The sequence below is a fragment of the Hetaerina americana genome, unplaced genomic scaffold, assembly GCF_022747635.1.
Source record: "Hetaerina americana unplaced genomic scaffold, ioHetAmer1.1.p SCAF_8, whole genome shotgun sequence".
Lineage (NCBI taxonomy): Eukaryota > Metazoa > Arthropoda > Insecta > Odonata > Calopterygidae > Hetaerina > Hetaerina americana.
Window position 1 is genome coordinate 50,467,365 of NW_027287427.1, and position 13,311 is coordinate 50,480,675.

Consider the following 13,311-nt stretch of genomic DNA (forward strand, 5'->3'; position numbering starts at 1 on the left):
TACACAGAAAAGGATCAAAGCATTTAAATATTAATGCTTAATATGAAGAAAATGGAATTTTTCAATTTAAAAAATTAGCTGCTATATCAACGTTTATTCATCTTAAAATCCAAAAAGTTATCATCACTGCTACTGAATCATTTCTGCAGTTATTTTTGCTGGGGTTGTCACTTCTCTCGAGCACACTGCCATCTTCACTTTCATGGCATTGCTAATTTCACATTTTTATAAAGATATTATGATAATCTCACTTATAACTTTCTGCCTGGACTTTCTCAACCACAAACACGACAAATCGACAGCCATTTCATTCTTCCCATCAGTGACACTTCATTCGTTGGGGCCTTAAAACCTTTAATTCATTTCAAGTGGCAGTTTTTGTGCTCTTGCAGTTATGGTATGTATGCACAGACCATTCCTCTTTATGAATTTTTCATCCCATGATGTTGTCTCAGATAAACTGACATTAAACATAGCTATTGCTTATTTTCTCCCTTCAATTGAAATCATCAAGCAGTAATCCCTTCCATTTTTTGACCGACATCCAGTTTTTCATATGTTCCTCAAGCTTTGGCCATTTACCAGCATATGAACATGAGGTTTTTTCACTCATTACTCCAATTACTAAAGCCATCATCTGCTTCCTCAATTCTTTTGCATCTTCTCAGTAAGAAGTGAGCCAAATGCCTTGAGGCTGCCCTGTTTCTGGGATCTGGAGTGTAATTCACCACTATAAGTATAAATGCAATTCAGCCATACAATCTTCTCTTCTAAGATCCCATGATATTGTTCTAATTTTAACTTGCTATGCAACACTTTGTTTCAGTTAATATTTTGATATTATTGAAATTTGTATTAAAGGCAAACATTTTCTGTGCCTTTATGATACCCTCATACTACTTAAGGTTGAGTGCCTGTGGACTTGTTTATCGGGAGATATACAATGTATTTCCATATTAGCAGGGTGCGACTCCCCGATTAGCTCAATGAGTACAAGTTTTGCAGCAGCACCACATGTGAGATGTAACTAAACGCACTACATTAAATGCATTTAGAAATTTTTTAGGAAGTACTTTCAAGAAAATAGTAGAACTCTATTGCTTAGAACTGGCTCGAAACCTTGAAATTATCAAAATTTGTAATAAAGGCAACCATTTTCTATGCCTGATGAGGGAATAACAATAATTAACAGTTCATATTTTTTCTGGTGAATCAGCTTGTGTCTTATAGGTTGAACTTATATTCATACACCCTTAACCCATTAGAGGCAGGCAGATTTTAGAGTACAATTTGTGGTAAAAAAAATGCATCTTATAAATCACAAAATACAGTACTTCAGATTCTCATGCACCATGTTAGCTATAAAACAATGTACTGGATATAGTTAATCCCTGATGAACAATTAAAGAAAATCCTCCAAGCTGCTTTCATGGAGTTCTAATTTGAGCAGCAACATTATGAAATTATTAAGAATTTTTAAATAATTTTATTTCTAACTTCACCACATATGCAAACATTTTAATACTTTAAAAACGCTGTGGTTTAGTAGTATGTTTCAAATAACTCAAATGTAGACTTCAAAACTATTCATACTTATTTTTTCAATAAAGTCAACATTTTTGGAATTTTAAAATTGTCATTGACATATTTTACCATCTGAGACCATTAACATCATAAGTACTTTTTTTTCAAATTGCTTAGAATCTTATTTTAAAATACTGGAACAGAGAACTCTTAAAGGCTAAGTTTTACCCATTATACAATTTTTCTATGCAATGAAATCAAATAGATGAGCTTTGGGTGCTTGAAAAATACTTTTACATTTTTTTGAAAGAACAAAAGACGCATGAGGTGGCATGCTGTACTTTTAAACTGATGCTTACTTCCTGTTGATACTCTGGCAAAACAATATCCTTTTTTCTAGATAAGATTTGTTACTTGGAAAGTGACTCGATAAAGATTACACAGGTAGTAATAATACCAAATACCACCAAGGAAATAGCATAGTATAGGTATAAGAAAACAAGTGTTCATTTGATGTACTCAAATCTCTGTTCAAGCATAATTGTACATACTGCAACTGGTTAATAATCAGAGGTGTTATCCCAATACATTTCAGTACTATAATAGGCGTCAGTGAGAAAAATATGAGTACAAATTTAATAATTATGGCAAGACCATGCATTATAAACGTTTGAGCAAGAGAGCAGCAGATATGAACTTTTGAACAAAAATGATCGTAGAGTAATCTACTAGTCTTAGTATGATGATGATGGTATGCAAAGTAATAATATGCAAAATCACATCATTAGAGCAAATAAATGCCAAGCTCGCCTTTAATTACTGACAACCATAAATTTTCTGCATAGAAATTAGTTCCAATCACTAAAATAAGTTCCAAAGCTGCAATGAATATATTATCACAAGCAACTCATACCGAGGCACTGAAGTTTTAAATGAAAAATTTCACACATCTCCAAAAAACAATGTTAGCTTTTTTCTGGAAAATCGATTATGAACAAATATCATTATCAAACAGTTTGACTACTATTATACAAATTTTCAGGAGCAATTTTTTGGTATTTCAATCTTGAAGTAGGGTCTCTCTTCTTACTAGGTAATTGAATTAAACTTAACTTTTCAACTGTTAATAGAGTTTAAACAAAATAAATCCTTGCACAAGTAACAAAAAACTGGAATGAATAAAATAAAAACACACAGAAAGTTGACTTAAATAATATTCATCAATACTGAAACCATTCAGTTAGCAGCAGAAAAGAATCTAAATATAAGAAAGAGGTACAAGATTCTGGCTGGTATTGGAACTATGAATTATATTCAGGCTTCAAAGGTAGTATCATACAGGAATAAATAGACTGCAGAGAAGACTCAATTGAGACAAATTCAAATTTTCCAACGCCACAGAATAAATAGGAAAATATTATGAACATCCAGGACTCAAAAAAAAGGTTGGCAGATAAACAAGAAATTTTTTTACCACAAGCATGGTGATGTATGCCAAGGACATTGACAAGATTTATCTACAAAAAAATGGTTACACAAAAACATGAGAAACTGCTGCTTGGAATAAAGGATGAGGCCCCAAAAATCCGGATGCATAAATTGCCAAAATCATAACCAAGAGTGTGTAGCAAAAATATAAGATTAATCAATGAAAAAACTACACCTGAAGATTAATTTTGCTCCGGAAATAGGATTACCTGGGATGGTTAAAAGTTGAAAAAAGGAACACCAGAATACCAAGTTTTCCAAAAGAAAATCTACTCACAGTTAAAAAACTAAATGGAGAGGAAACACTAAATCAAGACAGAGAATGAATGAAGGACCGTTGTGCAAGGATACGAGAGATAGATGGTGATACCAACAGAGAAATGAAAAATGTTTTTGAGAATAAGAGAAGAAACAAACCCAGATAAAATAGAAGAAGCGATGAACTCCATAGCCATGATTAGAGTTTGGGCATAAACAGCCCCTGTGAGTAGAAGAACTGAAGAGGTTAGCAGTTAGGAAACTCAAGTGGAGAGCACCACCAAACAAATCCTGGATTGACGTAGGATGATAGTGATTCAACTTAACAAAGGCATTTTATAGGGTTGACCATTCAATGATATCTTATGATTCTGTTCATGTGGTTGCTTGAGATTAGCTTGAAATTTGACCGAAACTGCTGAAGTGCAACTTTATGGGAAGTGGGCACAAATGCTTACATTGATGGGGTAATGTTGACAGAATACATTATAATTTCTACCTTTTTGAATGCTTACTGATAATTGGATAATGTTAGCAACATTATTACTGATGCTCTTCTGGAAAGACACTAATGCCTTTATGGAGAAGACTTGTAAAAATAAGTCCCAAATATTTAAATCGTTAATTATAGCACACACCATTTACTAAAGCTTGCTGATGTACATACATCCGTCATCCCCTTCACTTTATAATGTTGAATTACTATATTCTTTCAGCATACTGAAATATTTTTGCAATGATTTAAAAGAATAACATCTTAAATCTTAAATAAGGAGATTGAAATCATTGTTAACTTTACATTGTGGCGAGTTTGTTTATGATTGCATAGATATCCTCCATAGGCAAACATGATTTCATCTACTATGTACTTCATTGAGTAACACCTGGCAGAGGGAATATTTCATGCACAGGGAAACTAACTGATTTTATAGATTAAGTATAAGCATTTAAATCAGTAAAGGGGATTAAGCAGATTCAATGGACTAAGTTACGGTTGGAAAATAAATGTATTTATTCCATTGATCAGGAAATCTTATATATATATATATATATATATATATATATATATATATATATATATATATATATATATATATATATATATATATATATATATATATATATATATATATATATATATATATATATATATATATATATATATATATATATATATATATATTACATACATATATATAATATTATATACATGTATGTATGTATATATATATATATATATATATATATATATAATTTGTTCATTTGTATTTATGCGACTGCCCTTTTCATGCTACATGACTTCTTAAACAAGACTCCATTGTCTCTTTTTTGAAATCTCAGATGATCTCCATGATGATTTAAATATCTCTCAAGTAAAAAATGAATGAACTCAAAAAAGTTCATTTAACAGTAGGGCACATTTGAGGAAATGACTTTTGGAAACAAATAAAACAAAACCTTGATTCACAACTTCAAGTTTAAATGAAATACAGTATTTTAATTTTATCTCTTTGGAACCCATGAAGTCATCCTAATTTAAACTTTTTAGGGAACTTTTAGTCTGTGTTTATAGAAGTAGATGTGAAAACTAAACAGAAATGAACATAATATGAATTGAATGAGACTCATACTACTTAAAGCTGAGTGCTCATAGACTTTGAGTTTACTGTGAGAGATAAATGTATTAGCAGAGGATGGACATCCCAACCAGCCCAATGTTCACAGCAGCACCATATTGGACATGAAACTAAATGGGTTGCATCATATCACCATTTATCCGAGAGCTTTTTTAGGAAGTATTATCACGACAGAACTATTATCAACATTTGAAATTGAAGGAATCATTTTCTATGCCTGATGTAAGAAAAAAAATACTTAATGGTAAGTATTTTTCCTGGCGAACCCACTAGTTTCTTATCGGATGAAGTTATAACTACTATATATACCCTCAGCCCATAAGATGCAGGCCGATTTTAGAGTAAAAACAGTGCATTTTATGGGTCAGGAAATATGGTACTTCAGTTTTCATGGCAACTTTAATTCATTTGATTCTTTACATTATTATTGTCAACACTATTTCAAATCAATGAATTAAATTAGTATCACTACTCAATATGAGGGATGATAAAATAATGAATATCATTGTGATTGTAAATGATATGTATCTACTGAATGAATAAATAGTGGCAGTGGGAGTTAAAAGAGTAGCTGATTAACAGAGAGGAAAATGAATTGGTTGCAGAGTCTCTTATGGATTAAAGACTGGTTTAAAGGCAAACAGAAATCTTCTATGACAAAAATTTATCCTCGTGCCTAAAAGTTGTCAGTGTTTGGACTATAGAAATATTACTCGCAAGTACATAATGCTCAAAATCATTGTTGCAAATTTATATGCAAGAAAATCACCTGTTGTACATTAAATCATGTCACCAAGCACTAAAAATGCAGTGAGCTTATAAACATCTTCACCAAATATAAAATATATATCAAAACCAAATGGCCACTGTTAATTCTCCATTAAATAAATAACTGGACTTAATACATTTTCTGCAACTTCAATAGGCTAAAATAGTTTAAAGTCATTAAAATGCTCTTGGAGCCACAATTCCAATCATAGATAAAAAAATGTCTGTTCTCTTACATTCATTAATAAGGGGTATAACTAGACAGCTGGCTTAGCAGAAACAATACTACCAATCTCACAGACAGACAATTCTAACTAAATATTGCTTGGAGAAATACATAGGAAGAGGTAATCATAAATTATATTCACTAGAATAATAACCACTGTTTTTATTAGAATTTTAGTGTACCAGTTCTATAAGCATTCCAATTTTATTAACATGCTTCCTCAATTTGTTCAAAAACTTTTTATCTGCAAGTCATAAAAAAATATAGCATATCTCTTGAGATGCATTGCTACTTGATTTGATGGATTATCTTCATTTAATGTTTAACTATAATGAAAAGAATAATGTTGTGAATGAATACTAAAGCTCATTTTGCTCTGTTACATTGATATTAAGCTAACTGCCAATACATGAGGTCTGCATGAATGTAGTTATGATAGATAGGAAATGAGAGCTACACATAACATAAGGTATCCATATGATTGACCTGAAGGATGAAGCTTCTATCCTCAAAGAGGAGTACTCTTTGTTCCCCAACAATTAGTCTGGAATTCCTGACTAAATAAAAATTTCATACATCAAAAGTAAGAGAGTTGAGTTAAAATATTATTTGAATTAAATGACCAAGTCATTACCTGATTGGTACTTGTGATAATCAGAGAAATTTCTATCCAGAAAAACCTAATGGCTAAACTACCATTCATGTAGATAAGTAATACCCCAGCATAAGTTGCAAAGTCACCCTCTAGTATTGTTTTTAAATGTGAATTATAAGATCCAAAACATAAAAAAGATTTTTCCCAAAACTATTTTCAACTTTTGAGATAATGGCCTCGCATGGATTTCAGTCAAATTTCTGCAGTCAAGAGACAGCTGAGGAATAATTACACATCATTACAGTGTAGTAAGTCATCTTAGGATGATAAGGATTAGGATATATCTTAATCAATAGGTAAATAATTTCCTATCTCGCACTGAAGTCCTACTGAATCATTCTACAATATTTAATGATTTTTTTACTTCCTAAGTTCCCCTGGCAAAACTTCATTTTGAGGCAGGAAAACCAGATAATTAATGAATCCCTATTATTTCTCACCATTAAGAGGAATTCCTATAATATTCTAGGATTTTAAAATAATGAAGAGTTTTTTATTTTAATGTTGTACTGCCACCTTGAACATATGAATTTGCAGTTTCGTTTTGTTCGATGAGTTACTGCTTCTTTAAAATGATGCAAGATGTTAAATTTTCAAGTTATATCCTTTCACAACAGTAATTGTAATAGATGCTTACGAATATCTAATGTTGCTAAGCATAAGCCACATAATAAACCATGAGCATAAAATTCTAACAGATATGAGTTTGAAAAATCTGAAATTTTTCCCCATTAAGCATTAAATACACAATGCAATTACATTATAGACAATAATTATACAACTCTATTCTTACTCTAAAGATGTGAAATGTAATTAAAACTTCACATCAAACATATTTCCGGAAATTAAAAATTCCTAACACATTCAAAAGACCAGTCTTGTAAATACACTGGAAATAAGTGTAACTTTCTACAACCACATTTAAATTTCTACTGTTTTTCAAGAGAAAATACAAAGATCTGATATGTAAAGAGGGCTTATTGTAAAAATATTAGCTAGAAAAGGGTCAATCTATCATCTTTTAACTTGTTACAAAAGCACTCCAACTGCCTGACACATTTAAGATCCCAAATTGTGTTAGGAGGTGGCAAAATTGTTTAAGTACTTAATTAGCAAGAGAGGAAATTATAATAATGCTGAATAAGTAAAAGAACATTTTCAAATGAATAGTCATGATGACAGATTTTCCCCGGACTTCTTCATAAAAATCTAATTAGATCATTTTACTTACATAATCTATACTGTTAACTATCCACAGACTAATTATCAAGACCATACTGAAGAGATTTAAAAAAAATTAATAAGCTGTTTATGACATCCAAACCCGTGCCACAAAATAATTAATACTAACAGACAAATGTACTTACAAAGAAAATGATATAAGGCACATCTTCAAGTTTTTGCAGCATTAATTCCATCAATTACTTTTAATCTGAAACAATTAGCACCAGCTATATCATAATGATGGCATAGTTAAAAACCCTCAAAATGAACAAAATTTTAAAATAAAATCTTTCTTGGATGCCTCATAGTTCATACAAATGAATCCTTTTTATATTCACATAAAAAGTATATATTTTCATAGCAGAGCTTACAAAACGAAAGGAAAACAATGATGTGGTCATGTTATTTATCAGCTAATATGTACATAGGGATAGTGATCAACATGACACAAAATACTTAAAGGCCATAAAATAATCTACAAGATAATACATTCCTTGCACTCCCATTGCTTTATATAGTATTCCCACATTTACAGCAAAATATAACCAGCAGTTTTAACTAAATATCTCAGTAGTAAATGAAACGAACTAAAGGTAACAGTGGTTATGTAACAATAAGCACTACAAATATCCCTTGCACTTCATCAAAGTGAATGGTAGAAACCAATTTGACAATGAATATGCAATTAGTATTGCTGGAAACTCAACTGGAACAATTTTTCCTCTGTTTTTAGGTCAAAAATATATTTTCTACAAGCATCACATTCAGTTACCGGAAATGTTTGTGAACATGAAGGAATTGTTGCACACTGTTTTGACCACCACTTAAAGTTATCAACTCTCAGCTTCTCCATAATAGCACCCACGGTTAATTTCATCCTAAACAATTAAGATTAGCCAAAACTTGAAGATATGCCCTCATTTCTTTTCTGAGATATTTTTTCCCATTAATAATTTTATGTTTCACTTCAGTTGATGAGTGATGGATAATTTTTATATGCCCATTCCTAGCACACAAACTTAACAGTTGCACTAGTGACCACTGGATGCTGTTTTGTATGAAGCAGCAGACAGTCAAAGAGCAATTCCATTATGTACATTGGTGATAATTGTATTAACATTAAAATATCCAGAAAAATAATTTTCATTCGGAAATACCCACTAAACTAAATTTTTAATCATGTACATCATTAAAAAGAGAAAGTGTTTTAATCTAATTAGTCAGTCATCAAAGCCCTCTATCATACTGGAATTAGTCCATATTCTGGAGTTCATGGTAACTTCCAACATAGAAGAGGATTTATCAAACGGACAAAGAATCTACTATCCATATCAAGTCCTCACAAAATGTTTAAATACTGGAGTAATTTTGGTAAAAAAAGGGTCTTTACCATTGAGATAAAAACAGTAACAATACCAGGTAAAATTTCATTGAAATACCGCAATGGATGATATCCAATTAACATGAACTAATGTACAATTGCTTTCAAAATTACTTACACAAATTAAGTGGTACAACTTGCAGCTTATAACTTCCCTTCTTAATCATACATATCATTTTTCTCACGGTACAAGTATGGAAAAAGTAGCTGTGTAGACTAACTCGTGACAATACTCATCTTCTCTTGAATAAAAGTTTTATGGTTTTAATTATGCCAGTCTCAATATTAATTTTTTCAAAATATTTTACACTTTAATGGCAAAAAGTGGTTTATAATAATTATGCATTATAATCACTCACCAAGGAATTCTGCATTGTAAACATAGTGCAGTGAGTACTTCTTTGAATGAATTATTATATACTAGGTTACTAGAAGTGTAAAATTTAAGAATTTCTAAAAAAAATCCTTGTGGGATTCATTTAAACCCACTGATTTTATCATAATGTTCCCATATAATTCCCATTGCAATATTTCCCTCTTTCACTCACTTTATTTGTGTACAATACTTCTGAAAACAATTGTACCTTTGATAGGAATTCAGCTGCACTTAACTTCAAATATTTACAAGGTCTATTGACCAGCCAGTTTTATATATTTACATATCCTAACATAATTTCAAATTGAAAAATGGAAACACTGTACATTCAGTTCTTGTCAATGAGAATGATTATCATGTATAAAGATCCATCTATGTAATATTATTTCATGAGTTAAAATAATCATAGTTTACAAAAATAAGGAAGGTGTATTCATCGCTTGAACCTTCCAGATTGAAAGCTGCATTTTTTAAACAATTTATTCAGTTCATTGGGACCAAGCTGACATATCTATGCTCAAATTAATCATGATAGATTATATTTTAACAAGGGAAGCTAATACCACAATGTCCACACAGTAAATTAATTGAATGCACACTTAAAAAATTAGAAGAAAATAAAATTGAGCATATACTGAAAACATCACAATGTTGAATCAGAACAAATCTGGCACAGTGTAATGTTTCTTATATGACCCAAAACATAAGCCATTAAACCAATATAGGCACAAATATTGATGCTGCAAATGCAATAACAGCACCATATTGCACAAACTAAACTGTCCATTGTCCTAACCCAAGCAAAATGTAACATTTTTCATGATGCTTCCTATATTGGCTCTCGGGTACATTTACTGCTGTTGGATAGGTATACTTTTTATGTAATTTTAAATCCCCAATAAAATAATAATTTTTGTATTTGATCCCAAATCACACAACATTTTAGTGAAATTCAACGAAAAATAATAACTGGCATCCTGAATCCAAAATAAGCATTAACTATTACATTTAGTGTGATAACAACATAGATAGTTTCTTTAACTTGAATTTTATGCTTCAAAATGCTTAAATAGAAGAAATCAAGATTCATATCCATTTTTTATGCAGAGACAATGAATGATTCCATAAAAAGGCAGGTTTATCGCTCCTATTTCATCTTGTAAGCATTCCTGTTTCCTCAACCAATATATGAAAGTGAGTATATGCATGTTATGATTTCAGCTATTGAGCTGACAGTTAATTTTAAGGATTCAAGTGCCGCAATGATCCGAAGTGTGGAGTTACTAATGCTGCTAATGAGTCACTAAGTGTAACATGTAGCACACCAAGTTTTCAATGAATGACCTTGCTTCCCCATATATATTATGTAAGTATTTGTTTGACACAAAGAATTATATGCTATTAGATATTACATGAAGAAATTTGTTCGGTTCAAATAAGTAAAAATTTGGAAGATGGTAACATTAAGGCAAAACTCCCAGAGAAATGAAGGAAGATTGCAAATTAGGCACCCACTGGCACCATTTTTAGAGCTTTTGCAGAGTTGGTATTTAGTATATATATCACTGGAATCGTGTAGAACCCTTTAACTTCCTTCTAGCTCCCTATCAAAATTCTCATTGACCATAATTTGGGCAGAACACATAATGATTAGTGAAAATTAAAGGGCCTACATTATGCAAAAAGTTTCTTAAAGAGTATATGGAGAAAACTTAAGGGATCTTCTGGATCATTGATTCCTCTGAGTCAAATTTACTCAGGAGCACAAATTAAATGAAATATATCTGTTTTAGATTATTTGAAAATAATATAGGGCCATGAGGGTATTTTGAGCATTCTGGGAGAGGATTTAAATTAGCAAATAATTAAGACATTCTCATTGACTTTTCGTAAATTTAATTGTCTTCAAATATTCTAGCCATTTCAAATCCCATTAAAAATAATGAATTTTTACTTTGCTGTATTCTTTCACATGACATATATTGACTTTCGTTCTTTCATAGGCATAAAATAAATCTGTCTAAATTGGTATTATGAAAAAAGTATATGCTGCACAAACTTTATATGAAGAAACATGATTTTATAAGCATCTGTCCAGTCAAGAAGGCAACGCTTCAAGTGTAATTACAAGAGGGGTATGAATGAACTAAAAATGACGATTGTAGTATGTACAACGGAAAAGTTGGTTGATGGGATGTTAACGCATTGGTTTCGATAACGTGATGAGAAAAACATAATAATATTAATTTTTATACATAATAGATTAAAATAATACGAGACAACAAAAGGCTTATTGTTAGAAAAGCAAATGTTATGAAAGACATTTGTACAAAAGAACTGTAATAGTTAGTGGAAGACATGTATGCAGACAGTGTGAATTGAGTTATGAAGCAAATGGCCAGACAATGTTTTGGGAGGTAGAATGCCACATGGGTTTAACCATAATTTGTATATCTCAATAAGTTAAACTGCTCACATTATCATACAAATTAAATACCATTATTATATATTAGGTAACATGAATAATAAATTTAAGCATAATAATAGCAACATTAGATGTGCCCGTAAACTGGAGTTGACAAATATCACCAAGATATCAAAACAAGCATCCATGCAAATGAATTAGCTCCAGTAAAGTTTAATAAACATGCAAGATTAACAATATTACCATATAATTAAACAATCTTTAGATGTTACTCATATGAAATAGTCACAAGTTTCGTTATCATTAAAGTAAAATCAACTTTCTTAACCTAGAAAATGAGTTTTATAATTATTTACTGCCAGCTTAGCAAAGCTTCACAATATTACTATCTACTCACTTGTGTCGAGATTCTTTATGGATGACCTTCTCTGGATCAGTTTTTCTTATCTCACTCTCCCGAACCCTCTCCGTTGTAGATTTGAAGGCAGTATTATATATCCTGGACAAATGGAAAAAAAATTAAAGCACCAGTTTAACAAATGAAATCCTTGTTTTATGAGTAATGGTTAAAAGTAAAAATATTATAATTATTGATCGAAGACATTAAAGAATAACTGAGCTAATTTGAGGTCATTCTGTGATGTATTTTATTCAATAAGGAATTTTTCAACATTGCAAAAAATTCTTTACACTTCAGCCTTACTGTTTACCATATAGTTATTTTTAAGTGGTCGGGGATTAAATTCGCACAAGAATAGTGGTCAAAAATACTCAGTGGGGTTACTTGTGCCAAATCTCGGGTTATTCTGGGTTTTCACTTAATCTGGACCTCAGGCCCCATACACAGTCTGGATTAGTGAGGGTTTATTGTACACATTTTAACTGCATGAAAAAGGAAACAAATTACTCTTTGAGATAGAAAACTCTGGTCATAAAATCTCTCCTCCTTGTGAAAACTTCTTCACCAAATGCAATTAATTGTCTTAGGTCCCTGCTATTTCAACCAATTTGTCCAGAACACTTCCAAGATAAGTAAACTGTTCTGCCTCCTCTAGCTTATGAAATCCTATTTAAATACATATTTAACTTGGCCTTATTCTTCCTTGAAAACCAAATTACCTTTGTTTTGTTTACATTTATTCTCATCCCATATCTATCGCACTGACTTTCCAATGTGATCAGCAATGCTAGAAACCCCTTGGCTGACAAATCCATAATTTATCACCCACACGCCTAATTTATTAAAATTCCCCAGATACTTTTATTCCTATTTCCAGTTTTTCCTATACCTCTTTAATCATTTCCTCATACAAGGTGTGTGTAAAAAATTAGGTAATTTTATATTTTTA

The 13,311-nt window shown here is 31.0% G+C and overlaps 1 protein-coding gene across 10 annotated transcripts in view; it reads right to left on the reverse strand.

The window, feature by feature from the left end:
* Nucleotides 1–13,311, reverse strand: part of ATP8A (ATPase phospholipid transporting 8A1) — a 302,393-nt gene that overhangs the window by 21,536 nt on the left and 267,546 nt on the right. For 9 of the 10 annotated variants that reach the window (XM_071596985.1, XM_071596981.1, XM_071596980.1 and 6 more), the window contains one exon: nucleotides 12,360–12,461. In XM_071596985.1, the coding sequence (XP_071453086.1) occupies nucleotides 12,360–12,461 (102 nt within the window). Of the gene's footprint in view, nucleotides 1–7,901; nucleotides 7,989–12,359; nucleotides 12,462–13,311 lie in introns of those variants that run through there. The other variant, XM_071596988.1, reaches the window with a different exon arrangement.